This window comes from Terrapene carolina, unplaced genomic scaffold, assembly GCF_002925995.2.
Source record: "Terrapene carolina triunguis isolate 2854851 unplaced genomic scaffold, T_m_triunguis-2.0 Scaffold231, whole genome shotgun sequence".
NCBI classification, from domain to species: Eukaryota; Metazoa; Chordata; order Testudines; family Emydidae; genus Terrapene; species Terrapene triunguis.
Window position 1 is genome coordinate 15808780 of NW_020664582.1, and position 27095 is coordinate 15835874.

The 27095-nt window shown below is 39.9% G+C and overlaps 2 protein-coding genes across 2 annotated transcripts in view; one reads left to right on the forward strand and one right to left on the reverse strand.

Moving 5' to 3' along the window:
• TRIM37 (tripartite motif containing 37) overlaps positions 1 to 2502 on the forward strand; it is a 48633-nt gene extending 46131 nt beyond the window's left edge. Inside the window, exons 24-25 of the mRNA XM_024211247.2 lie at positions 1131 to 1215; positions 1759 to 2502. Of these exons, the coding sequence (XP_024067015.1) occupies positions 1131 to 1215; positions 1759 to 1762 (89 nt within the window). The 3' untranslated portion in view covers positions 1763 to 2502. The remainder of the gene's footprint in view (positions 1 to 1130; positions 1216 to 1758) is intronic.
• A 1854-nt stretch (positions 2503 to 4356) lies between these two features.
• The window catches only part of PPM1E (protein phosphatase, Mg2+/Mn2+ dependent 1E), a 106623-nt gene continuing 83884 nt past the window's right edge, over positions 4357 to 27095 (reverse strand). The window contains exons 2-7 of the mRNA XM_026656538.2: positions 21758 to 21876; positions 14500 to 14699; positions 12520 to 12708; positions 10262 to 10405; positions 9774 to 9867; positions 4357 to 9482 (exon numbers count right to left, since the gene is read on the reverse strand). Of these exons, the coding sequence (XP_026512323.2) occupies positions 8410 to 9482; positions 9774 to 9867; positions 10262 to 10405; positions 12520 to 12708; positions 14500 to 14699; positions 21758 to 21876 (1819 nt within the window). The 3' untranslated portion in view covers positions 4357 to 8409. The remainder of the gene's footprint in view (positions 9483 to 9773; positions 9868 to 10261; positions 10406 to 12519; positions 12709 to 14499; positions 14700 to 21757; positions 21877 to 27095) is intronic.

Consider the following 27095-nt stretch of genomic DNA (forward strand, 5'->3'; position numbering starts at 1 on the left):
GGTGCCAAATGAAGCCTTCCAAATATTATCAGTTGGTGCTTGAGATCTCATTTTAAAATGGAGGTAAAGAAAGTGAGAGTGAATTTTTCCTAACATTGAGATCTAAGACAGGACCAGTCTCCCAGCAAAAGTAGCAGAAGTCCCCTTGCTTGAGTTACTTCAAAGTGGACTTGATTAAGTACCAGAGAGTAGACTAAATGACTTAACAGGTTTCTTCCATCTCTAACTTGCCTCTGTCCAAGGCTGAAAGCCACAGAACAGGTGTAATGTTATGGCATTGTGTGATGGCAGGATGCAGAGAGCATCTGCTGTGGACGGCAGGTCCCCTGGTCACTGCAAAGCTGTGGTATCAGAGTGGTGAGTTGGAGAAGAGGCATGGGAACCTGTGGCTTCAGATTCACCATCCCAGTTGTGGATGAGGGATACAGCTGTTTTGGAGGCTACAGTAGCAGCCAGCATGTAGGCTGTAAGATTGTCTCTGCCCTCTGCATAAAATCTGACTGGCTTTGGGGCAGAAGAGTGGATTTGGCCCCAGTTATGTAAATTCTCAATTTTCATTGCAGAAAATAACAGTAAATGAGGGGTGGTAGCCGAAATGTCTCCTAGTAATGAGTTTGCATCTGAACTGACAGTAAACTGCTTTTGAATACTTCAGCTCAGTTTTAAAAGTATTGAAAGAGTCTACCATTTTGTTCTGTGAAAATGTTCAAAAACATCTTAAAGGGTACTTGTAAAACCTTTACATGATTGCTAATTCTAAATAAGTTTGGTTACAGGTTTGGAATAAATAACAATATTAATAGTCTAATATAATCAGTGGAAGATCAATGTCTTATTCTGAATTAGTAGTTTACTGCAGAACTCCACAGCATAACACTGAATATTACATTGCTGACTCACAAAAAAATTGAAACCAACACCAATTTGTACTCCACCATCATAGTTTTAAAATTGTAGAGCAGACTAATTCAGAATAAGGGTTCCAACTTTGTATCTGTCTTTCACATGTTAAGAATAAAATCTTAATCTCTCAAAGAATTGCTGATTATAGAGCTCATTAAATTACAGATTTTTAAATTTAACTGGTTTGGGGGCTTGGTCTTTAAGGATGCCATATAATTGTTTTTCAGTATTAGAGCTGTGTTCAGTTTTTTCTGAAGGTGATCAAATAGGCCCTGAAGACCTCAGCTTTGGTACTGGAGAGGACAATACAAGGTAATTGCTAAAATAAGAACATTGACTTAATGGCAGTTAACTTAACCTAAGTCTTACTGTAATTTGGTTTGATAGTATAAAGTTTTGCTGTGTCAAGAAACTGACCACTCCATCTGAAATACTCCCAAGGTGATGCAAATGCTCCCTGCAGTGCTCATTTACATGAAGGATATAAAGATGGAAGGGCATTATGTAATAACTAATATCCTACAACTTGTAAATACTTCCCACTTTCCCATTGCTGCTGAAAGTAGATGAGATCCTGCTCCATTTCTTTGATTTACTTAAAATGTCAAGACCTGTTAACTAATCTGCTTTGTCGATAATGCAATTGCTAGAGGTAATATAGCACCAAAGCAGGGCTCATTGGGGGGGCTCACATTCTCCTACTCCTTGCTGGTTGTTAATTTAGTATTTATGTACTTATCTTGGGAATTTTTAGATTTAAGCACCCTAAATCCTTTCTAATCCACAAAATAGCGCTACTACTATGGGCTCTTTTTAACGACTGAGATTGCATATGAACTGTCTCTTTTGGGCTAGGTAGAGGATTGGCTTGTTGACTGCAGAAGACTTTGAAGAGTTGGATTAACACTAGCCTGCTTGTGTCCCTGAGAAGAGGCACACTTCATAATGCTTATTTATTCCATCTGTATTTTTCTCATAGGGTGTGCACATTCCATTGTGCTGAATATAAAAGATTATGTAGTTCTTCCATGGCTGTTTTAAACCTGTTAATAGGGCAAGTTGCCCTATGAAAAACCTTAGCAAGACTGTATTCTTCATGGCTTTGGCAGGTTCAAATGCAGATTCTGAACAAATGTTCAAAAGGTGCTAGAGCCTTGTTCATATTTGTCTCCTTACGATTGATACAGCAGAGAATGTGGGGGAAGATCCTTCCCTTTTTATTATTAATGGTATGAAATAACATTGTAGTTGTATTCATAGGGATCTAAGCTATTTAAAGTTAGGGTGAAAGTGGCCTGCACAAGAGTTAGTTTGTATTTGTTTTCTTCAGTCTCTAATTTGGACCAACTGAGAACATCGTTGCCAAACTTTTTACCACTGTGCATTGCATTTGAGCAGCTAAAATGTTTTGTGAAGCTATAATGAAAGCTGAATAACGGGCTGGTGAAAAAGCATGAATAAGTGTATAAATGGTAGGTGAGTGTTCTCATCTGACTGTACTTGCTGAAACATTCGTTTTGTATGTAATGGTCCCCAGTGTTTAAGTGCGTACAAATCATATAGTTTAGTTTAAAACTGTTTGCACTTTTTGTTAATAAAATGAACATTGAAATACTGTGTGAAATTATTTTGAAGGGACAGGTATGATTGCAGGTGCTGATGGGAAAGAAATATGCTGCTACCCAGTTAGTGTTCAGTCTGGGTTTTTTAAAATCTACATCCTAGTGGCGCTGAACCAGTATGTTCAGGCCACAGTCTGCTCCAAATGAAATGCTGTGTGTCTTCCACAAGCAGTAGTCCTTAGGCACTCCCTCATGAACCAAATACCCACCCTCCCCTCCTTAAATTCCACTTCTTTCAGTCTCTACTATAATGTGGATTTCTTTAGTCATTGTCTTGAGCTTGACTGCAGTGGTGTTCACTGTATCATCAGTTTGTGTATCAGTGTTCTAGGCTCTCTCAAATACAGTACTCATCAGATAGGCTGTGTGAAGAGGTTGTGAGTAGTTTGAGCTCTCCCATTCTGTTGAATTTTAGCCTTGGCTTTTGAATTCATGTTAAGGTATTTGATTTAACCCTCTTTCACTGGTTTTGCTAACCGGGCATTGCCTCCCATCCTGATTACAGGAGCAGTCCAAGTTGATTCTAAGCCACGTGAGACTTGGGAGGGATAAATTGACTCCATGTCTCATGTAGGTCTTTGGTTATTCGAGTGTTACAGGGCCCCAGAAGCCCATACACTTTGTTCCCTACATGTCTTGCGAATAACAGCTTTCTCCAAGTTCACTAGCAATTGTACTGCTGCGTTTATGGATCCAAACCATTGGTCTGTATTCTCATGCTTCTAAGTATCAAGGAGCCGAGTCCTTTGTGAACATCTCCAAGTCCAGAACCTTGGGTCCTGCTTGATCATTTAGAAATGAGGACCAGCAGCCACCACTAGAGCTATGGGAGCAGCTCATTATTTGAAAGATTGACCTAGGTGCTACACTTTCAACTAGAAGGGGTCCTGGGGCAAGAGCCTGTTCTTGGATTCAAAATGAAAGCTAGGTATCTACACCTATTTCCTGGAAAAATCTTTATTTTAAACAGCAAAAAAACTAACCCATTTGAGCTGCTGTGTATGACTCCCTCTCCACTTGTGATTTTTATAGTTTCCTATGTGTATTGTATTCTGAAATACATTAGCTCCAGTTTCATAGTGAAACTCTCATCTAGAAGCTTTTGCTTATATACTGTTCAATACAATTGAGTGTGAGGGACTGGTGTGTTTTAGTTGAAGTGTCAAGACAGCTTGTGAATAATGCTCAGGCAGCTAGCGCCAGGTCTGCAGGGCCTTACAGAGCCCAGCCAAAATTCTAAGCTATTTAGTCCTTGAAGCAGTGTGGAAAATTTAACGCTAACAGCAATGTTTAAAAAAATACAGGGGATCTAAAAATGTAGGTTTGAAGTATGCAACTGTTGCTCTTCCGCTAATGGGCTATTGCTGAAAATGGCACAAAGTCAACTGTTACAACTAAGTGTCGTTCAAATCCTGCACATCCCTTTCTTTGTTATAAAATAGATAAGAGAACATTCAATACGTGGCTCCTCTAGAGAGAGGTAACAAGATACCAATTAAGCTACAGTTTAGGGAGCTACAACCTACTCCTAATTCTAGATTTGTTTAAATTGCAGCACAATGGTCAGATGCTCCTGCTTCCTAGTCTGCTTATGACAGTCAGATGCATTTTTAGTAGTAGGTAAAAGCAGTTTAACCCTAGCTAGAGAGCATCAATTTGAATTCTAAACAGTAAAATCCCATTAGACTACTGTACAGAAGCAGTTTAGCACAAGGAATGTGAGTTTGCTATTCTGAATTTGCCTTTAAATAAGTAGACCATTGAAAAACGTTTTAAATTGTTTTATTAAGATATTGATAAAATTTCAACATAGTCCTTATCCGTAAACACTTAAATAAAATATGGATGACTGTTACATGGATTACAACTGACCTCATGAGCTGTAGAACAAGGTTGCAAATGGAAAGATCCGAACACTGTAGCATAAAAATGATTAATTTAATTACTTCATAAAGAACATATTAGAACTTTCATGAACAAGAGAACAAGTATCTCTCAACAGAAGCACCCAATGTAGGAGCTGGCACCATACCTGGAGTTCTAAAAACAAGTTACTACTTTAAGAAAACAGGATCAATCTCTGCCAACTTTCCCTAGTCCTGTTTCCGTTTCTTCTAATTTAAAGGTAAAGAAATGCAGCAAAGAAAGATGTAAGTAAAAGAAAACCAATGCAGTCAACTTGTAAATACTTGAACTAAGTCTTTGAAGTGGGGGGTTTCTCTCTGATGTTTTAATGCTGGCAGCTACAGTGCTTTAAGCCTGATTAACAATGACTGGAAAAGGACATGAACATTTACGTTAGAGGTTGCATTTATGTTTCACTATTATTTATTGCATGCTATAAGGGTAGAACGTTTTATTTGCTGTTGCAGAGTTATGATCCAAAGAAAGATTGCCCTAAATTGTAGGCATGGACAAAGCTGTAGTATCCCCTTTAATGGCTTTGTCTATGTGACTAGTGTTGAATGAGTGACTACACTGTGCTAAAACAGCCACTAATTTAGATCAATCTTTCTCAGTGCTACAGCAGGACACTGCTAGAGTAAGAATTACCCAGTGGTAGGTAGGATAGCATAGTGGACTTGAACTACAGCAGTCATATCTGTAAACACTGAATTTCTTGTACCTCATGTTTATCTGTCCATAACACAATGCATTTTTCACTGACTGTGTTCCAAAAATGGAGCAGAGTTTGACAGTGTACCACTGTAAATGTGGTATAAGTTAAAATCTGCTTTGACATTGTCCTTAAATGTTACACTGCAGACTAAACTAAATAGTGAATTACTTTAACTTGCAAGGACAATTGATGGCACTTTTAGGTAAAGAAAAGTTATTTACATGTTTCCACTCACCTTTAGTGCAAATTGAAATGGGTTAACAGCTCCCTGGTCTGGTGCTATACTGCTCTCTGTAACAGCAGACATTCTTCAAGAGTTGCACATTTAAAAAGTGTACACTGGAAACTATTAGAGGGGGGACTAAATTAATCCCTTTAAAACTCACAGTGAATAGCATACCAGTGAGTTCTGAACAGCTTCAGACAAAAAGCCTGAAGTCCATTTCTCAAAACCAACACAATATTTTATTTTCACTACCTACCTTTTATTCCTGCAAAACATGTTTAATAGGTAAACTGAAACTGATGCAGATTGTGTTAACTTGAAAAAGGGATACTTCAGCTCTTTATTGGAAAGGTTATACAAATTTCACCACTACTAAGATACACAATAAAGTTACAAAACACAAGTCACAGACTGAATCTTAGAATTAACAGTTAATAAATACATTTATATAGATACTTTTATATTTGTCTAACTTTTTTTTTTTTTACATTATCACCAGATAGACGATCAAAATACAAGATACAGAACATTTAAATACCATTAGTTAGAGGGGAACTTATTGCTTACGTTAGCAAGCAGCAAATAAGGGCACAGGATTTTGAACTGAAGAGAACTACTTCCTATCACCAGTGGCATTAAGAGAAAACATTGCATTTCACAAAGCACTGCTCTTTTGTCTAGTGTGTAGAATCAAGAGCAGCATATATCAGACCAATAACACTACTTTTATATGTATTATAGAAGTTTAAAAGACTTACCTTACAAATGGTTCCTTTCTACTCTAAATGAATATAGTGAAGAAATGAACACTTGCTATTTATACAGTATTTTGCACTGGACCACACAAGAACTATGATGGCAATTTCCCTCCTAAATGGTCTGAGAAGCAGAATGATCTTTAGGTGTGGATTCATAAATGAACTACACTCTTGACAAGAGAGCATACACTCACTCCAGTATTTTTCAACCAGTCTTGCACATTGGGAAGTTCTATCATCCATAACTTTATCTTGACATATTTACTTAGACAAGGAATTGCACTTACATCACCTTCCAGTAAAAGTACAACTATCAAACAGAAAAGACTTTCAATGCATCTTCTATATTAGTGTGAGAAGTTTAAACAATGAAAAGGCAACAGCAAGATGCCCAAAATTGCATACTTTAGTATTCAGTGGTTTCTCAATTTCCTTAGTAAATTTGATTAGAAACATACAATACATCTGAAGAGAATGTTAACAACATCTAAGGCTTTGTAAGATGACAAATGTAAGAGCCAATGACTCTTAAAAAAACTACAAAATAATTACAGGAATCTAAAACCACACTTAAACTCCTGTTTGCTTACAGCTTTTTACTATTTCATCAAATGACTTTTGAAAGACTACTGATCTCAGCTTGCTCGTTGAGTCAAAGTTCAAGTCTTATGGTTTCAAATAATTTAGACTCTCCTGACTACTTAAATATTTTAACAAATTCTAGCTAACTGTAAGGCTGATTTTTAAAGTGTTACTGCTAAGATTGAGTGGTATATTAAATCATTGCTAAAATTAAATGCCGTTGGAGAATTACATTTTATATTCATACCAGTGCCAAATGAGTATTCCCATACTTAGTTATTGTGGCAAATAATCGTGGCAGGAGGCCTAATATGTTGTCTGATACATTCAACTGGAACAGTTTTAAATTACTTTTGTGTTCTAATTAACTATTCCTTTAAGAGTAAAACATCTCAAGGATAGGTTAGTTGGGTTTTTTTAAAAATAACGGGATAAGCAAATGGGCAACCCACATTTTTCATCTTTCTCTGCAAATCTAAATTTGTTGGAGCAGAGCTCTGGATTGTCAGTGCGTTTTATGATCTCAGCTAAGCAAAGCAACCACCCTCATTCATCTACATCCACAGCATTTCCATTCACTTCGGGTTAATATAGCAGTCTCACATCCATTTTCTGAATCTATCGGGAATACCAAGAATTCAGTAGTAGTGTCACACTCACTCCAGCATTTTATCATCCCTAAAAACTTCCACTTTATTTTAAATTATGCCCTTGCAGTCTAGAAACTAACCTAAAACAAAATCCTGATCAAATTGTTTATTCTTCTTAACAAGTAGTTCTACAGTTTGATCAGTTTAGTGACAGCATATTGTACCTGGACAGCATCTCAGATTCAGTTTCTTTCAACACCTGAGATGAAGGTGTGATGGCGTTCTCCTAGCAATTAACCACAGTCCTGTTAGATTCAAGCCAGTTGACAACAGCCTCCTAAACTGACAAATAAAAATGCCACTAAAAGCACCAAAAAGTTATGAAATCCCCACATACTATATCTCTAGCCATGGGGAATATTTTTTTAAAAAATACAAAAACACTTTTTTTCATATTCCACATTATATGTTACAGGAAATAATAGCTAAATTAATTGTATGTACCTTAATCTGAGTCTGAGAACAGAGTAGATTTTACAGCATGAGTCTCTCCATTCCTAAATTACCTGTTAATACCCTGTATGGCTTTTAGTCTTTTACCTGCAAAGTGGATGGTTTTCTATAGATTTCTCTTAATATTAGTCTAAAACAAAGGAAAATAAGAAAAAAACATCACCTGGACTTCTATGGAAACTCTCCCCCCACCCTTTACAAAATTCGGCATTCTAAAACAGGATAACTTTCTAAAAATATTGCTCCATAGACATATCTCAGGCAGGTTCAACTTTATTTTCAGCTGCATTTTTTTTCAATGGTTTCTAACTGTGTCTATTCACCTGAGCCAACTAACCAGCTTGTCTAGTGAATGAGAATATAGATACTTACGTGCATGTGTTTGTGGGGGTGTACTTATATAGAGTGGCACCACCAGCAGTTTTATTGTGACAAACTATTTTTTTTTTAATTCCTTGGTCTATTTACATCTGAGCTGAGTTTTACAGGGAACCATAACACAGTTCTGAAATGCTCACCTTTTGATTTTTTGATGCCATTTTTATTCTGGGATTGCCTAAACTAGTTGTCTAAAGGGGGGATACAAGGAGGATGGTTATATTTTGCAGCTCTGATAAAGGTATGGATCTGGTGTACAATTACTCTGTCTTCGATTCAAGAGCATATTCTCACCATAAACTTTGTGACTACTCATCCTCCACCACAGAGAACTTCTTACCAACATCCTAATTTTACTGCCACTTTGGACAGGTAAGGATGGACCTAATCCTTCCATATGGGAAGGTTTGTGAGCAAAGAGATGTGTGTGAAACTTTGGTTTGAGCCTGGCTCCACGTCGCCTCTTTGCATTATAGAAGTGGAAATGAGAGAAAGCAGAGACTCTTTTCCCCAAGGATCTGAATTGTTCCTTTTCCAATCCAGAAAAGTGTGGAGATAAACCCTCCATTCTGTAAATGTGCTGCCCTGTGGAACTCAAACTAAGAGAAGCAGAATATCCCCTTGGATCTGTCAGTCCAGACACTGAAGATGCGGTGCTTTTTGGAGATTCATTCTTTACTGTTGAGCCGTTAACCATATTGACTCCCTTTGGTAGGCCAGGACTAAACACTTGAACTGGTAACAAATGTTTGGCATTCTGAGGTTGGCTTGCTTCTGTTTTCATCAGGTCTAAATAGCGTTGGTCTTCAAACAGGTTAATTTTGGACCCTATGCTCAAGCTAGTTCTATCAGTGAAGGAATCCACTCGCCCATCATACCCTAGATCTGCAGGCGCTGAGCACTGGTGTTGAGGCCATGGCCGTTTGCAATCTCCATGGTTTTCTTTATCTTCCCCACTATCTTCTTGTCCTCCTTGAAAAGAGTTCTCTGTCCAGTCTGAGTCCTCACTAACATTTACTGCTGTATTCATGTCCCTGAGAAATACCACAATGACAGTGATGTTGTCACTGGAGCCAGCATCCCGTGCTGATGCCACTAATTTGTGTGCCACCATGCTGCTATCTCCATTATTCTCCTTCAGGTGGTCAGCCACCACCTTCACTGCCTCATCAGGATTTACTGTGTCATAGAAGCCATCGCAGGCTAAAATGAGGTAGTCTTCAGACCCATCCAGTACGGTGGAGGCGGAGTCTGCATCTCCACAAATATATGGCTTGTGCTCAGCATCCCCTGTGGAAAATGGAAAGCAAAGATATTTCAAATCTCAGGTTTTTGAGTGGCATGCTGAGTGAGAGGTGGCATCCTGGGAACCCTTTTATTAATTCTCAGACCAGGAACCAATTATTCTTTTCCCTAAATTAGAGGAGTCTCTTGGAATAACAGGCTAGACCAGCATCTGTTTTCCAGAAAAATTGAGATAGTTGTTCCTGGTTCTATTTATCTGTTGTATTACACAGTGTGATCAATAGAAATTAAAACAGGGAAGAGAAATGGATGCAAGAATTAAAGTACATTTCCTACCAATAGATCTGGAGACGGACAAACTCCCATTCACTCTCCAGGCCCCAAACCAGACCACGCAGCCTCCAAGGGCCTCAATACGCTTCTTCTCATCCTAAACCGCAAGGCAACATAAGAGTTGATCAGGTCTCTGTTGCCAAAAAACAGACTCTGGGTGCTTTCATCAATGTATTGGTGTTTTCACATGCACAGCAGTCCTGAGCCCATACTGTAAAGATTAGTGCTTCAATTTCTGCTGAGGTTTTATCCTGCCCCCTTACCAGATCAGAACAAAAGATTTTGACAAGTCAGTAATCTTATCCAAAGCAATTGGAGTAACTGGACAGGTGCTTGCTCAGCTGTTCCAAAGGAGATAGAAAAGGCAGTTGATCAATAGTTCAGAAGTTCTTTTATATGCGGACAGCAATCATAAATCTTTGTTTGAAGTCAGAAAATAAATATGAAAAGTGAAAAGCTATCCATCTTCAGTTAAAACAGGCCAGTCTTACCTCTCTATCCGGTTTATGAGGCTTCATTAGTTCCACAGCTTGGCCCTGTCTCACAAGCATCACCTGGGAGTCACCAAGCCAAGCTACATGCAGCATATTTCCTCGAATGAATGTTACCACACCAGTGGTGCCACACCGTAGGCTCTGGAAAAAAATATCATCTACTAGTTTTAAATGGGCAAATGAAGGTGAAATGCCTTGGAACAGTTTTCACGGCTTCCCTCAAAGCAGAACATGCTGACAGTCAAATAAGCAGGGTTGTTCTAATGCCGGAGAAATGGGGCTGCATTTGTCCTGCATTTACTACCATTCCATTCTCTCCCCCAAAGCCAGCATGGCTGAATGCGAGTAATTGAAGGCACAATTTTGTCCGATATGTCTGGTGAAAGTCTAATGTTCAAATCCTGTGCTTTGCCACTGATTCACTGTGTAACCCTCTCGGGCACCCAGTTTCCCATCTGTAAAATGAATTGGTTTAACTTAACTACCTCAGAGAGTGACTCACTCAGAGTATCTCGAGATCCACCTTACATGAACAGTGCTAAGGAATGTGATGTCTTTGTGACACTATGAAAGAATTTTAAAAAAAGTAATCCAAGACCAAACACAGTAAGTATAAGAACACAAGAATGGAACCACTCCTCCCCCTTCATAAATGTATTTTAGTGGTTGTGAAAGGTGCCGAATTGACAGTCCTGGAGGATGAAGTGCTCTGCTTATTCAGTGGTCAACTATGCTGTGAACAGCAGCTGACTCCTGACCTGGAGTGATAGTTAAACCTCTTTGACCCATTCACTCATTGACCTCTGTAGTGAGAATGCCAACAAAGGGGAACTTAGTACCAACTGTAATGGAGGTTTCTGTGATGTAGACAAACCCACTAGCCAATAGACTCAGACCTTTCCCCAACTAAACACAGTCATTGAGTATCTGGCCACTGCCACCGTGAGCTGGATTTGAACCAGTGTCCCATAAGTGGAAGAATCTGTATCCCATTCCCATACCAATGTCCTATTTAAAAATCTGTTAATACTCAAGGCTGTGTGTGAGGTGAGCTAGTGCTATTTAAGCAAAAGCCTTCCCCCTAGAGCCAGAACTGAAGTACTAGGGACAGGTAGTAAGGGAAAGTATTTTCAAGAGAAGGAGAAAGGTGTCATTGACAGCATAGATTCAACCCAGTACCTACTGGCCATGTTTGTGAAGATTTCAGGTTCATTAGTAATCAGTTGGCAAATACAATGTACCATGGAATCTAAGAGGCCTTGTGAAATTTAACATGGAATTGAGGATTTTGACCTTACTTACTTCAAGCTTAAAAATTCCAAAAATTCCTGGGCCTGCCCCTGCAGTCTGTACATGCACGTGACTCCCAAAGTCAGTGAGTATTGTTTGCATGCACCCGGACTGCAGCATCAGGCCCTACCTACATACTCATTCTACCAAAACTTCTGGTGGATGCTAAAATCTAGTGCTTCCAGTTTGTTCAGAATCAGCTGGCTTTAGTCAGTGACTCTGTGAACTTACACAGTGCCATTGGTATGCTGGCTGCAGTTCTAGGTGCAAGAGAACCAAAAGGTGACTAATAAGTAAGGTTCAATCCAATAGCCATTTTTATAATCCTTAGTTGTTTCCTTTCCCATGATGCTAAGTCAGTAACATCCATGAATAAAGCAACATGAAGAAAAAGATTCCAATTTGGCTCCTGGGAGACAGCGCTGGGTGTAGGATAATGTGCATCTCTTGCACAGCCCGGGGCCTTTTGCTCCCTACTTTAACTCCAACTTCGAGAAAGGCAGGACAACTGCACGTTACTCCTTTCCAAATCCATTTCTGTCATTTCCTAATCCTCGTGAGGGCACACTGAAATGATTCATGGCAATCCCTGGCCATCTGGTGATTTTATCACCCTGAAGACTTGGGTTCAAGGACAGAGGTGTCATGCATGAGCTCTAGTGAACAAGAGTCAATGAGGCTCTCTGTCAAGCATTGGCTGCAGAAAAAGCTGCCTACCAGGTCTGAGGAAGCAAGGGATGTGGTTGTACAGGAATGAAAGGGAAAGGTGATAGTCAAGTCCCATCCCGAACAGGGATGCACTGGTTGTTGAGAGAGATGCTGAACTCAGATGTGTAGGATGTTTGCTCTCCATCTCTCCCCAGCTTGAAATTCACGTATTTTTTTCATTTTTAAATAGAAGTAATAAAAAAAAATCTTCAGTCAAAAACTTTCCCTGTCTCTCCAAAATGATGATACTAACTCACCTCTCTGGCTGCTTTCTGAACAAAGCGTTCATCTGTCACCCGGAATGCTCTACACAGTGCCTCCGCTGGGTCATGTTGAAACATCTCCTGGTGTACCAAATTCACATGGAGATGGATAGAGGCATAGATGGCAGCATCCACCCCTCCATGACCATCAAATACTGCAAAATATGCTTGCTCCTCTTGGTCCTGCCAAGAGACAACCTTGAATCAAAAACTGATTAAGATAAGCAGTGCAATTGGTTAACTGAACTGTCATTAAAACCATTTAACTTGAGATTACTGGTGTCCCCCTTGTGCTTTCACATTAGTGGTATAATGCCGTTAGAGAGGCAGAATCTCTACTTGAGAACTCAGCTATATAAATTCTTTGTTTATCGTAATGTGGGAATATGCATACACAGTCAGATTATATAGTTGACAAATTGCACTTGCTTAGCATAGGCAGGTATTATGCATGCATCACCTGCATAGCTCTGCTAATGCACCTCACATCTGTTTTGTTATACCTTCAGTTATTCAATCCCTAAACTTTTCCTGAATAAAAACTGTCATTCACACCAAAGTGTGGCAAGGCTTTGTGAGCTGAACAGCAGAATGAGACCACCATGTATTGCAAGCAAAATGCATAAATCCAGAATTGAATTCAGTTTCTTAGAGGTAAAATGCTAGGGCATTAAACTATGAAGCCACATAGCTCTAAGGTTTTTATTCAATCCACATCAGTTCAAGTGTCTGTAATTAATACATTAATATGTACTATCTCATCAGGTAATGAAGTGTGATCACATTCTCAGATCAAGATAGGCAGAATCCTTCATCTTCAACTCAGGTTTCTTGTCTTGCCCAAACTGCTCACAGAGGAAACAATGCTCCAGTAGCAAGAGACATCAACTTCTGCACCCATTTCATACACACAACTCACCAACCCACTATCAGTGCCCACTCAACCTTGACAGCCATCTAAATGACAACAATATTTATACCTTGTAATTTTTAAATGATAGGCTCCAACACAAATTTGACTGAAGAAAGGTGATAATTGACAGGCAAAGGAAACAAACCTACCTCAGTTTGCATTAACAGAATACATCTTAAAGGCAAGAACTAAGATAGGGTGCAAGAAAATGGTTATTAAACTGACAACGCATAATACAAATCAATTTTTCCATCATACTCATCCAGGTTGTGTAATTCTTGCTACTTCACATACTTGCGATTTCACAATGTCTCAGATTTTACATCTGAAGAAAAGCTTGCATGAGGGTTTTGCTGATAAGTGATATGAAGAGATGGATGAAAGTAAACCTGGGCCAGGATCTACCAAAAAGTTGGTCTTGGTGGCTTTTTTTGTGAACCTACTCTCCCAGGAGGACTGTTTTTTACCTCCTCTCCTTCTCCTGCCTTTGACTTCTTGATGTTTCTCCCAAGAAACATGGTAGTCCAGCAGCACAGGCCTGGCTCAGCAGGCAACTAGACAGCAGTAACAAGCTATGCGTTGCACCATCACCTCTTTCTCTGTGATTCACTGCTATCTGGGCAATCTTCAGTCAAGTAGAGGATCCTGCCTTAGCTTACTCCTTAGTAACACAATGCACTGGCTGCCACTGGGGGAACTCTGTTACTGTTGAGTCTCAGGCCACTAAATCCTAGGAGCATTGCAGAACCCATGCTGCTCTCAATCTCCACCATGGTGAATGCATCCTATATTGTTCTCTCTGCTCTTCTATTGCCAGCAGAATGCAAGTTTCTAGATTATAAGAAGGCGACCCATATCCTATGTAGGGCATGGGCGTTCTGTGAGACCCATAAATATTTGCACCACGCTCACTGAACTAAGTTAGATGAGGTGTCTCTCTCTTGGAGCCCAACTATCTAAGGCCCGTCATATATACGTCTTTCGTTTTCACAGTAAAATGCTTACTAATTTCCCGAAACCCATATTCAGTAGGTTAACTGACCCACACCAGCCCCCTTTACCTCAAGGTTGAAGAGCATGTTGAAGTCAGGAATGCAGACATGCTTGTCTTCCATCTTCCTGCGCATGTTTTTGATGGCATGGATGGATGTCTCATAATAGCGGTAGGGCCTCCTTTGCAGTGGAAAGTCTTTCACCCAGCTGCTGCAGATCTCGTGGAGTTTGCTGAAAACTGAGCGGGCTAGCTTCACTGTCTCAATCTCTGAGGAGGCCAAAAGAAATACAAGGTTTTCTAAGAATGCTAGTAAATGAGAATTTATCACTCAAGTGCATTATAAAGATGAAATAAAATCATGCTGGCCGGGCAAGTGAGATTCATCTCCAATTTGGAAACCCTGGATTCTGGTTGTAAAGGGAAAAAAGGAAGCTACCTACAGTATAATTAGCATTCGCCAGGTAACAACTGATTGATAGTATCCTACCTACTCCTGTACCTTTACTGGACTCATCAGCAAGAAGCAATGAATGAGAAGATTTTATGCTTCCCCTGATAAGACCCATTTGCAGTTCCAGACAAGAGGATGCAACCATGGCTCCTACAATGTCTGGATTTAAACACTTCATGGTGCAACATTAAAAAGCAACTCAAGGGGCACGATTCACCACATTTTTGCTCCAGTTTTTGGTCAGTGGAGTCACACCCCTATAGAACTGGAGCAATGCAGCGATTAATAAGGCGTAGCAGGGTTTATAACATTTCTTTTAAGCACGTGTTCATGGGTTTTCATTCAAATGGTATATTAACTGAGACATGTTCATAATTTAATGTTATTTTGTTTTCAGATCCCGAAGTAGGTTGAGCCCAAAAGAAATCTGTGTGAGCAGGTGAAAAGTCCAGAGCAGCCTTCAATTAAGGGGTGGGTGAGCTGTCACCTTGTAAAATAATCATTCTTAATATGTGCAGAGTCAGGCACGCTAACTATTCTGCAGTTATGAAAGTCTAGTTAGCTTCTTTTACTGGAAGAAAAAGCAGCAAGTAAACACGGGAGAACTGAACACATCTAAGGCTCTTTTCATAATTCAATTTCACCAGTCTGAATCTCCAGGGTCCAATTTCAGCAAAAGTCTTTGTGTCTAGTGGTTCCAATCGCCCTGCAGAAGTACCATATCCAAAGGGAACCATTCCACATCTGATTTCACAGAAACAGCGTCAGTATCAATAAGCAGCACCTACTAATGATGGCCTAGTTAACAGTCACTGATAGAGTTAGGAAAAATGTGGTGTCTGGTGGTTAGCAAGCAAGACTCCAGGGATCTAGCTCTGCCTATTTGTCCCTGTGCCATGATGGGTAAGTAATTTATTCTAATTTCATATATGGTAAACTGAGCCTCAGTTTCCCCAAGTTTAGTTACTTGGAGCCGGAACAGAAGACAAAGAATCAGGAAAGACCCTGGATGCCTCCCAGTCTCCAGCCACTAGACCACGAGAGTTGGTTCTACCATGTTCAGCTAAATAAGCCATAGCAAGGCTGAGGAAGGAGAACTTCTTAGTTCATCAGTTCTTGGAAGCAGGTGGGCAAGTACTGATACCATTAGGTCATCAGAGTAATAGCACAGTGAGATACTCAGCTGGTCTTCTGCAACAGATACCTGGAATATGCAGGTCTTATCAGTGCTGTCAGCAATGTCACTGCTGGGCAACATGTGAAACAAGAACACAAATACTGCCTGAACTGTCCAAATCATATCTTCAGTCAACTCTTCATACCAGAGTTCGTCGCCCACTCTTTCCCATGGGCATGTTAAAGAGAGAGAACCTGTTGATTTTAATGTCACCTATTCATTACAATTCAGAAATCCTTCTGAAGGACGAATGGAGAAAAAACATTCGCTGTGCTGAGATATTAAATACCCTCCCCCTGTGAGGAGTGTACACAGTGGTAGCAGCATCAATAATTGCTGCTTGAGATTAAAAAAAGGAGAGAGGCCCATAGCAGCTGATCCACCCCCTCACAGCTGTAAATTACTCAATCGTTAATGTCGCGGTGCTGAGCTGGAGCTGAGTCAGCTGTCATCGTGGCTGAATCATGGGGAATTTCATCTCCCTCCTGCTGCTGGCTCAATGCTGCTCCAAGAATCTTCAGTGTCGGAAGTACAGCTTAATTGCACCACTGCTAGGAGGAAACCCAGGTCAGACATTTTTGTCCCTAACGTTGGTTGATTGGTTATCTTTGCAAAGGAGACTGGGGGGTTGGAAAAGCAAGTTTGTGTCAATTTCTAAACTCTCCAGTCTCTCTCACTGTCAATATCAGGCCTGACTCACTGCAGCAGATGGAGGAGAGATTCCCATTGATTTCATACAAATCATTTCTAGTGACAGCCAAATAATGAATGGCAGTGCTTCATCAATATGTATGGAAAGAAAAGTACAATTTCTGAAGTGATATTTACATTTCCACAGCACTTTTCATCCACAGGTCTCAAAGGTCCTTCTATTAATAACCGGTTTAAGCTAGGTCTCTATCTTTGTTCAACAGTTTTAGTAATACCCATCACTTATATTAGAGAGATAAGGGAGATGAGTTAATATCTTTTATTGCACCTACATCTGTTGGTGAGAGAGATTAACTTTACACAGAGCTCTTCTGATCTGAAGAAGAGCTCTTTGTAAGCTCAAAAGCTTGTCTCTTTCACCAACAGAAGTTGGTCCAATAAAATATATCACCTCACCCACCTTGTATCTCTAATATCCTGTGACCAACGTGGCTACAACACTGCAAACAGTACTTATATAATATTGAACATTTTCAAAGTGCTGAACCACCATTACCTAATCCTCAAAACACCGATGTGAGAGAAGTATAATCTCCTGTTACAGATGAAGAAACTGATACAGAGAGGTTAGGCCCAAATTTTAAGAGGTAACCTCTGATCTTGAGTGCCTCAGGATTTGGGTGCCCATCTCTGGACACCTGGAGCCAGATCCTTATAGGCTCTAAATTAACATCAGCACTAGAGGTAGTTGCTCAACACCACTAATAATCAGGCTCTAAATGTCTCTAGCTGGATACTCAAAACAAGAGGTACCCAAAATTGAAGACCACGTTTGAAAATTTGGGCCTTAATGACCACAGAGCTGGGATTAGAATTCAGGAGTTTCTTGTTTGTAGCCGGGTGATCAATCCATTAGATGTCTCAATCTACAAATTTTATTTGACAGTTTATCTGATTGGGTAAAAGCCTCTATTGTTGTAATCCAATTTAAGAATTCTTGGGAAAATGGTGCACTGGGTCTTTGAGATCTGTTTTGTGAAATCTACTGGCTATACATGCCCTTATTCTACTGTCAGTCTTGTCTTCCGAGCCCCTTTTGATCTTTATCAGCCACGTCTGCCACAATGAGGAGTTCTGCCTCCACTAAAGGTTTCCAAATGTTATGTATTCCTGAGTTGTCCTCTCAAAAAAGAAATCTCTGAAGCCCGGTTTGTTTAAAAAAAAAATTAAACTAAACACATACTAAAGATTAGTAAATTGTTCATGACCAATTCCACCTAGAACTCATAATCCCTTTTGGTTTGCAGACTCACGGTCTCAAAAGCTTGGAGAGTCACTCTGAATATGCTAATTCCACACTCTTACTTTCATATATCAGTGGGTTCATTGATACCTTTTTTGTTTTAAGGTAAGGATCCTCCCTGCATCAAACCTCTGTTCAAAAGGTTGCCTTCCACATGCACACCTCTGACTCCTTTTACCAAACCTGAATAGTAGAGGACTCCACAGATTCCATCATCCGCCTTCACCCAGCCAAACCAAATGTCTCTCTTGAGGAGAAACTGAGATTAGGAGACAAATTTGGGCAAATATTAAGTCCTCCTACTTTTTGCATTATATAGAGCAGTAAGCTTGGTGGACCTCTAAAACAAAAACCTTTCCAGTATAGACCAATGCAAAGGTGGACACCAGAAGCACCAGGGTACAATCCATCTTGTTCTTTAGTCCTGTACTAATCTGAGCAGCTTTAAAGTCATCAGTCTGGTATAAACTCAGGTCAGAGCTTTAGATTACAACAGGAATCCATTCTCAAACAACTGTGTCATAGATCTTCCATAGCTTCCTCTGTTTCTCCCAAAGTGTAATGGCCTCCCCACATGAACACTAGTCAGGACCAGGCACAGGAAAGCAGTCAATCACTACATTCTTCTAACTATCCCAGGTTTCCTAAGTAAGTCTCACTGAGAATATTAGTCACAAATTAATATCTGACCCTTTGCAATGAAACCTCCGTCAATTCTGTGAATTGCTCCAACTAATGTTTTTATTCAAGACACCAACCCCTCATTCCTTGACTTAGTCATATGTTTGCAAAACCATGATTTTTAGTGTATTATGTGAGATGTAATTGCTTAATCTTACATTACCCATAAATCCAACTCATCACTTTGCTGTGGTCCAGGACATCAGCTTTTATTTCTCTTTCTTCGCATTTCTTATTCTTTAATTTGCATTATTTAAAGTGTATTTAAACCTCACTTTTCTACATATGACCACATCATTACGATATGGTCCTGCATGGAGTCCCCAGTTTCATTTGGCTAACTGCTACACCAAGGTACAGATAACAATGTATGATTGCTTCTTTGTATTACAGGTTTAAATACATTTTAAAAGACACCTACAGATGTTTTCATTTAAAACATCAGCTTCCTTAGATATTCTGTGTGAAGGCTTAGTTTGAAAAATGTCAAAATTTCCTTGGAGACTGTCAAATATTTATGAGAGTCTAAGAGATTTCAATTTGGAAATAATGAGGGCTGCTCAGCCAGAACAATGACAAATCTATTCCATTCACCTGCTTAGGGTGAGATGCAGCAACACCTACAAACAGCAAACCCAGAGCAAATTGCACATTTTCCTCAGGTTCGTGAAGGCCTCTAAGAATCAGACCAGAAACTTCCTCTTCAGAGGGCCAGAATTCTAGAGCTTTTATTTTCCCATAGCGCTATTTATATCTTTTTATCAAAAGTAAGAGGGAGGGAGGGAGGGAGGGAGGGATAATAAGGGTTGCTGAGTATATGTGTTCCAAACCGAATGAAGGACTCCTGTCAACTCATTCTGTGGAATGTTATCCATCTTAATCAGCATCCCAGCGGGCTCTCCAAGGGAATGTAGTCAGCAGAATCCTGAGTGAGTTAGAACTTGTGGCCTTGAGCAGACTGATGGGAAAGTCTTGCTTTACAATAAGTACAAACAGAGAAAAGGAAAATTCCTCTTGTTTTTACATCAAGCATTTTTTATATGACAGTCACTGAAACCCAAGAAACTGCAAAGCTTTTGTAAAAATAATTACCAGCTGAAATCATTCAGAGTGAAATTCATTCCTTCCCACACAAAGCTGGCTTAAGGCAGATGGATTTCACCCTGCCAATATGGGCACAGGCAAGAAATTCAGGGCCACTGAATCCAACCCTGGGCTACTTGGGGTTGGTATGAAGACCCTTTTTGGCCACTCAGTCTAATTCCTTCTTCTGACAAGAGCCTCTCACTGCAGAACTTAAGTAGTGACACAGATGTTGTGTGAGATATCTGCATCCAAATTAATTTCACCTCAAGCAAATACAGTGGTAGCCACTCCAATGTCTGAGCAGCCTGTGAAATTATCTGGGATATCACAATATAGATAATACAGTGTCTATTATGTGTCTAAGTATGTGTAGGGTCTGTTTGCATATGTGAAGACTTAACAGTTCAGCCGTATTATAAAACAAGGTATTTGAAAAGCAGCCAAACACCTGAGTTCAGCTTTTTCCCCCATCTAGAAGCATACAGAGAGGAGCTGTTTCTGATGGCAGTAGATTTTTCAGATAGGTTGTTTAAAAATGTATTTGTAATGGTAAAGTCTGTAATTAGATCCTGATACTCATTTGCAATCTTAAAGAAAGCTTTGCAATTCACTTTTTAAATACCCTTTGCTCACATTTTGCTTTTAGAACTGTGATTATGGTAACATGAAAACAGAAAAAGGAACATCCTGATGCTAAATATATACCTCTTCCCCTCTACTGCCCTCAATATGTCTGTTTGTATAGAATTAGTCTCCTTTGTCCCTTCCCATCATCTCACCTCTGGTGGTGCGAGAACCTTCTCTTCTACAACTCCTTGTGTCAAGGACAACTTTCCTCTGTCTCCGGGACTCCATCTCTTACAATCTCATTTAAAAACATATATTTTCTCCTTTTATGCCCCTAAATTTTTTCTCCCACCGCTATGGAAATATTGAGTAGGAGCAGAGAGGTTATATTACCTCTGCATTCGGCACTGGTATGACTGCTCCTGGAATATTGTATCTAGTTGTGGTGTCCATACTTCAAGAAGGATGTTGAAAAATCGGATTCAGAGAAGAGCCACAAGACCAGTGGTTCTCAAACTATTGTACTGGTGACCCCTTTCACATAGCAAGCCTCTGAGTGCGACCTCCCCCCTTATAAATTAAAAACACTTATTTATATATTTAACACCATTATAAATGCTGGAGGCAAAGCAGAGTTTCGGGTGGAGGCTGACAGCTTGTGACCCCCCCCCCCATATGTAATAACCTCACGACCCCCTGAGGGGTCCTGCCCCCAGTTTGAGAACCCCTGCACAAGACTGATTAAAGGATTGGAAAATGTGCCTTATAGCAAAGGACTCAAGGAGTTAAATTTATTTCCTTATCAAAAAGAAGATTAAGGGGAAGCTTGATCAGAGCCTATAAATACTGTACCTACATGGGGAACAGACATTTTATAACAGAGTTCCTCAATCTAGCAGACAAAGGTCTAAGATGATCCAGTGGCTGGAAGCAAGACAAATTCAGACTGGAAATAAGGTTAACATTTTTAACAGTGAGGGTAATTAACCATTGGAACAACTTAGAAAGGGACTGTGGTGGATCAAGACTGGTTGTTTCTCTGGTGAGATGAGATATGCTCTAGTGAACACAGCTATTGACTTTAAGTAGGAATTAAGTCAGGAAAGTCCTATGTCCTGTATTATGCAGGGGATCACAATGGTCCCTTCTGACCGAGGACATATGCCCTCTCTCCCCCCAGAATTGCTGCTTGGCTTGTATTGAGCATGCTCAGTAACTTCTGCTGAAGCCACTGCCCTCACTCTGCCCCACAACTAGTGGCAGGTATGGGTCGTCTCTGCCTTCTGGCCTTAAAAATCTATGAATTATCTCTGAAATTGTACTGCTTTACTCTGCAAAGTTTGCTGGGACACAGTTTGCATAAAAGATTGTATCAAAATAAAGTATGTATAATGCATTTAGGCACTTACGTATGATGCCTTCTGTACTATCCACATGCTTTGGTAAGTAGTGCACTGAAAGATCACTCTGAAGGACTTCATCTGATGTTGCTCTGGCTAAAGCAGCAGCCAAAAATGAAGGGCAATTACTGAAAAAGAAAAACACAGGGAGGATATTTTCAAACTGATTTCACAAGGTAACTGGCAATCAGCATAATGCAGAACAACACTTACATTTGTAACACCTACATTTGAAGGTTGTCCAATATTTGTGAGAGTGCAGCAGATTCTTTTTTGATAGGTAGCATTGCACTTCTGCAGCCTGAGGACCCTTCTGTGGATTTTAGTAGGCTTAAATTTCACTTCCAAGGGCCCTTCTTAAAAGCCTTTATGCCTCATTTTGCACCTTTAATTTACTCTTCAAAACTGGGGCTTTGAGCACACATGCAGAGCTTATGAATCCCACTACATTTACTCTATTTGCATTTACAAACCCATCCTGTCCAGTTTCTCAGTCTCTGCTCTTGATTCAAATTCTCAAAGGGCAGGGAGTTTGGAAACATTGCAAACAGAGACCTCCTGTTAAACAGTAGGGGTAACATTTGCACAGCTAGCTAAATCAGTTTTTAACACATCGTCAGTAACCAGCAGGGACCAGGCCTCACTTGTTTAAAAATGAGTTGTAGTCTAGATTCCTCGCTACATAGGCTAGGTTAAAATATAGCTACTGAATCTGATTCTACCACAGTTTGTCTCATCCAAAATGACTGGCTGAACTATGTTAGAAACAGTTTTAGCTGGCATCATATGTTTAAGTACAATTTCTTAATCCATGTCCTTGTCCTGTGTGGACAGAGCCTTAACCTCTGTTTAGGAAGATGTTTTTCTTTTCATCATAAAACAAATTCTGTATGTTCTGTCAAAGGACTGAGGGAATTATCTGACTAGTAATTAGACAGATGGGCAATGTCAATCCAGAAACGTCACCCACCCAGACCTGAGAAATCCAAGCATGAGGCGTTCCTCATGGTTCTGATTTTGAGCATGATCTCCTAGTTTCAACTAAAATAAAATTCAGATTTGCAAATGTATTATTTTCAAAATCATAACTGCACATTGCTTGAAACTACCTAAATAAAACCACAGAGAATTAGAAAGCTAACTTCTAACTGATAAGGGAGCGAGAGAAACTTCTCCTATGGCAAACTATCCCATCATTGTCTACTACAGAGTTTCTTACACCTTTATCTGAAGCACCTGATACTGACCACTGTCGGAGACAAGATATTGGACTAGATGGACTCAGGGATGAGATGGCCATACCTCATTTCTATCCTATGCACCAAATATGGATTTTGATAGACATGTCTCTTGAGATCTGAGACGCATAAGGCAGTACTCCGAAGTACTTACATTTGGACTGCTGCCAACCAAAGAAAACCAATGCTGTTCTACACTGACCCAATGGTAGCTTAGTTAATGTGGACTGAATTCCACAAAAGACTTCAGTCAAACCCATTTTGCTCAGTCTCTTTGAAAATCCACTTTATCACAATGCTTTCCGATACCATATTTGACAATGAACACCATTACAAACGGTAGATTTAGAAGAAGATATGAGATTTTCACAAAGCTAAATCTTCCATCTATTTTAATAAATAGTATTTAATGTTTACATAAAGTTACTTAAACAGGATTAGAAATAAATACCAGCTTTTCCCAAAAGATACATTGTCATGAGGCACCTTCTGTCTCCAAGTTACTCAGAAAGCCACAGCTATTCTGATGTTACAACATCAGTAAGAGTCATTCCTTGAATTAGCAGTTGAGCATTCTACCCATACAGCTACTCCAAACCTCAGCAATATGTACGCTAATGAAGCATGACTACATGAGAACATTAACTATCTTAGGGCTGGATCTTCCCAGCACAAGACAAGAACTCAGATCCCATTTACATACAGCAATACCTTTTGGAAATGTACAGTAATCAGCAAGAAGGAAAAGCTCTGTAACTTCCTTTATTTCTAGTGCATGTAGAAGTTGATTCTCCAGATAGCCTTGTTTGTCTTTAGATCACGAGGCATTTTTTTGTCATTTCTATTATTAACTCCTACACATCCGAAAAGCACTGTAGGTTACCAGTCATATTTTATGCAGTTTTCATGTTACAAGAGAAACAAGAATATGACGACTCCTGAGCTAAAAGAATTACAAACAATTATGTAATCAGAGCCAGCAACAATGTTAGAATCTCTATCTGAAGACAGTTTGAAGCAGAAATGTATGAACATAATTTTGCCTAGTCAGAACCTACACAAACCTCAGCAAAAGCAAGAAAGCTTATGCTGTACATGTGTTTCTAAACACAACTCTCTCAGACAGAGCTCACTTTACAGAGGAACGAATAGAGTCTATGATACTATGCATGGAATATGAGTTTGTTTCCCAACCCTAATCTCTTCCTCCTTGCAGTACCAATGTGGGAGAGCTATGGAGAAAGCACACTTCTTGCGAAAGAAGTGTGCTTCCCATCACTCTCAAACAATCCCTCTCTGGACAGTTAAGGAGTAGCACTGATGGACATCAAATGAAGAGTCCTGCTAAGATGATGGCAGGTACAATTAAGATTCTCAAGGACATAAAAAGCTAGGGCAAAAATATAGTAGGAATCTTGTTTCAATGGGGACTCCACGTAAGGGGAAAATAAACACCCTGTCATTAGCATTCACACATAAATAATTGGTTTTATTATTTTACCCTGTAATGGCATGTTATAAGAAGTGAGGTGTATTAGAATGCATAGAGGTAAGTGGCTGGTCAGAGCCTTTCCCAGCCGGCTTGCCAGTAGCTAGCTACATGTCCTCGCACAATACAAATGTGATGCCTGCAGTCTTGAACTGGAGCTCTTTATCTAAACAAAGCATACATTTCCATTACAATGCCAAACCTACACAAAAGCTACTAAATGTGTTATTAGACAAATTAGAGGTTTTTAAGTACATCCTTCCTGATTCTTTGGCAGCGTGGGTGTCTGTATGGCACCCACAGTTGCATTTCAACAATCTTGGGATAACTCTGCTAAGGTAATAAGCAAGCTTGAATGTGGGCAGCCTCCATCAATTAAGTTTGAGAGAAACAGTCTGAAGTAGGCTTAACTCAGCCCACATACTATAATGATACTTGCTTACCACACACCTCTGCTTCTTGCAGATAGCACTGGAGTGATGAATTTCCAAACATTTCCCCTCAGTTATTTATCTGTGTTCTAAATCTAATATAAAATCCTCACCTAAAAATGGGAAAGGCAGATTTAAAACACTACTGTATAAAAGGCATCACAGAACATAGACTGACTCGTTTATCAATTCTGATGGACAAGATGGAGAAAAGCAGCTTTCTTTTGTACGGCTGGTTATTCTCTGTTCTAACAGTAACAGCAGACTGCCACAGAATTAATTGACTTTGACATTTGTACATCACAAAGCTTCTTATGGAGCCTTTCTAGGACTATGCAGTGCAAGCAGTGAAGTGACCAGTTGGAGGTGTGTGTGTGTCCTTGATTAGTACAACAGAAATTTCATTTCTGCTGCTTCTGGCAACGGACCTTAGGTGGATTGCTTCTCCCCTACAATGTCAAGAATAACAGACTAAACAGGAGGTGGGGATGCCTGTTTGGAATAGATTTTGAACTCAGTTACACTGCAGTAAGTCCAGAATAACACCATTTATTTCAGTGGCGTTACTCTGGATTTATCCCAGTGTAACTGAGATCAGAATCAAGTTCAGTACCTTTGCTTTTATCACAAAGAATGAACGTTCACTAGAGAGCTTGCAGTACCACTTAACTCACACAAATGGTCATCCACAAAGACTAGTACTTGAATTGTAACATTCTGTCACACTCGATACTCCTAGTCTATCCTCACCTCACCCTGTACATAGAACAGGAATAGAAATGATGCATTAGATCAGTAGTTCTCACACTACTAAAGGGGGAGGGATAGCTCAGTGGTTTGAGCATTGGCCTACTAAACCCAGGGTTGTGAGTTCAATCCTTGAGAGGGCCACTTAGGGATCTGGGGCAAAATCAGTACTTGGTGCTGCTAGTGAAGGCAGGGGGCTGTACTCAATGACCTTTCAAGGTCCCTTCCAGTTCTAGGAGATGGGATATCTCCATTAAAAAAAAAAAAAAACTTTTGTACTGGACACCCCTTTCACATTGCAAGCCTCTGAGTGCAACCCCCCCCCCTCCTTATAAATTAAAAACACTTGTTTATATATTTAACACCATTATAAATGCTGGAGGCAAAGCGGGGTTTGGGGTAGAGGCTGACAGCTCGCGACCCCCTGAGGGGTCCCGAGCCCCTGCATTAGATTTTTGGGTGCAGTGCAGCTGCTTTGCACCGCACACCTGTGCCAAAGGATTCCCTCCGTCTCAGGGGATTATCCACTGGCTGGTTGAAAATAAAACATTTTGCCAAATTTTATCAAACACCAAATTATGGCAAATAAATTGAAAGAGGGAGAATATGATCCAGCAGTGTAGCAAAGGCTGGGCATTAGGATTCCTGTGTTTATTCATTCCTAGCCATGACAATAACTCACCATGTGACCTTGGACAAGTCACATCACCTCTCAGTCCTTCAATTTCCTCATCCATAAAGGAGGGTGATAATACTTAATATATCCCTTGGGCATTGTGGGAGGATTAATTAAATGTTTGTGAAGCAATTTGAGATTTCTAGATAAAGACACTATTGAAGGGCAAAGTATTGTTATTCTAATGGAAGAGATTTTCTAGCCAAGATTTATGGACCTTTCATATTTTCTTTTTTGTTCTATCTTCCCTGCTCTCGAACATCGTGCCAGAAACACTTAAGTGGCAAGCCACACAAGGCACATTTTGTCTCTTTGATGTGCACAGCCAACATATGGGCATAACCAATTGCATCCTTCCATCATATTTGAAGTAAATAGGTTTTTTGGAAGCTCAAGCTTCTCAAAGAAAAAAATGTGAGAGTAAGAAAATATCACGTTCTTACTTTAAGCTCAACAATGCTGAGTTCAGCTGGAAGTTGCTTCTACAGCATCAGATATGGCATTGCTGATTAAAAGGCTAGGAAAGAACAACAACATTACAAGCAAAGGGAGTCCTCTCCTCCTCCTGCCTCACCACCAGTCAAAATATGTAGATTAAGTGACAGCAGTCTCAGGAGGGTCCTTGTACTATCATCATCCAGTGTAACTGACTTTGGCATTATTGATGCAAATAAGGTAAAAAATGGGAGAAGATACTCTTGTGGCCTTCAGAGATCACAATGTTCAGAGGGTCCTGTGGCACCTTTAAGACTAACAGAAGTATTGG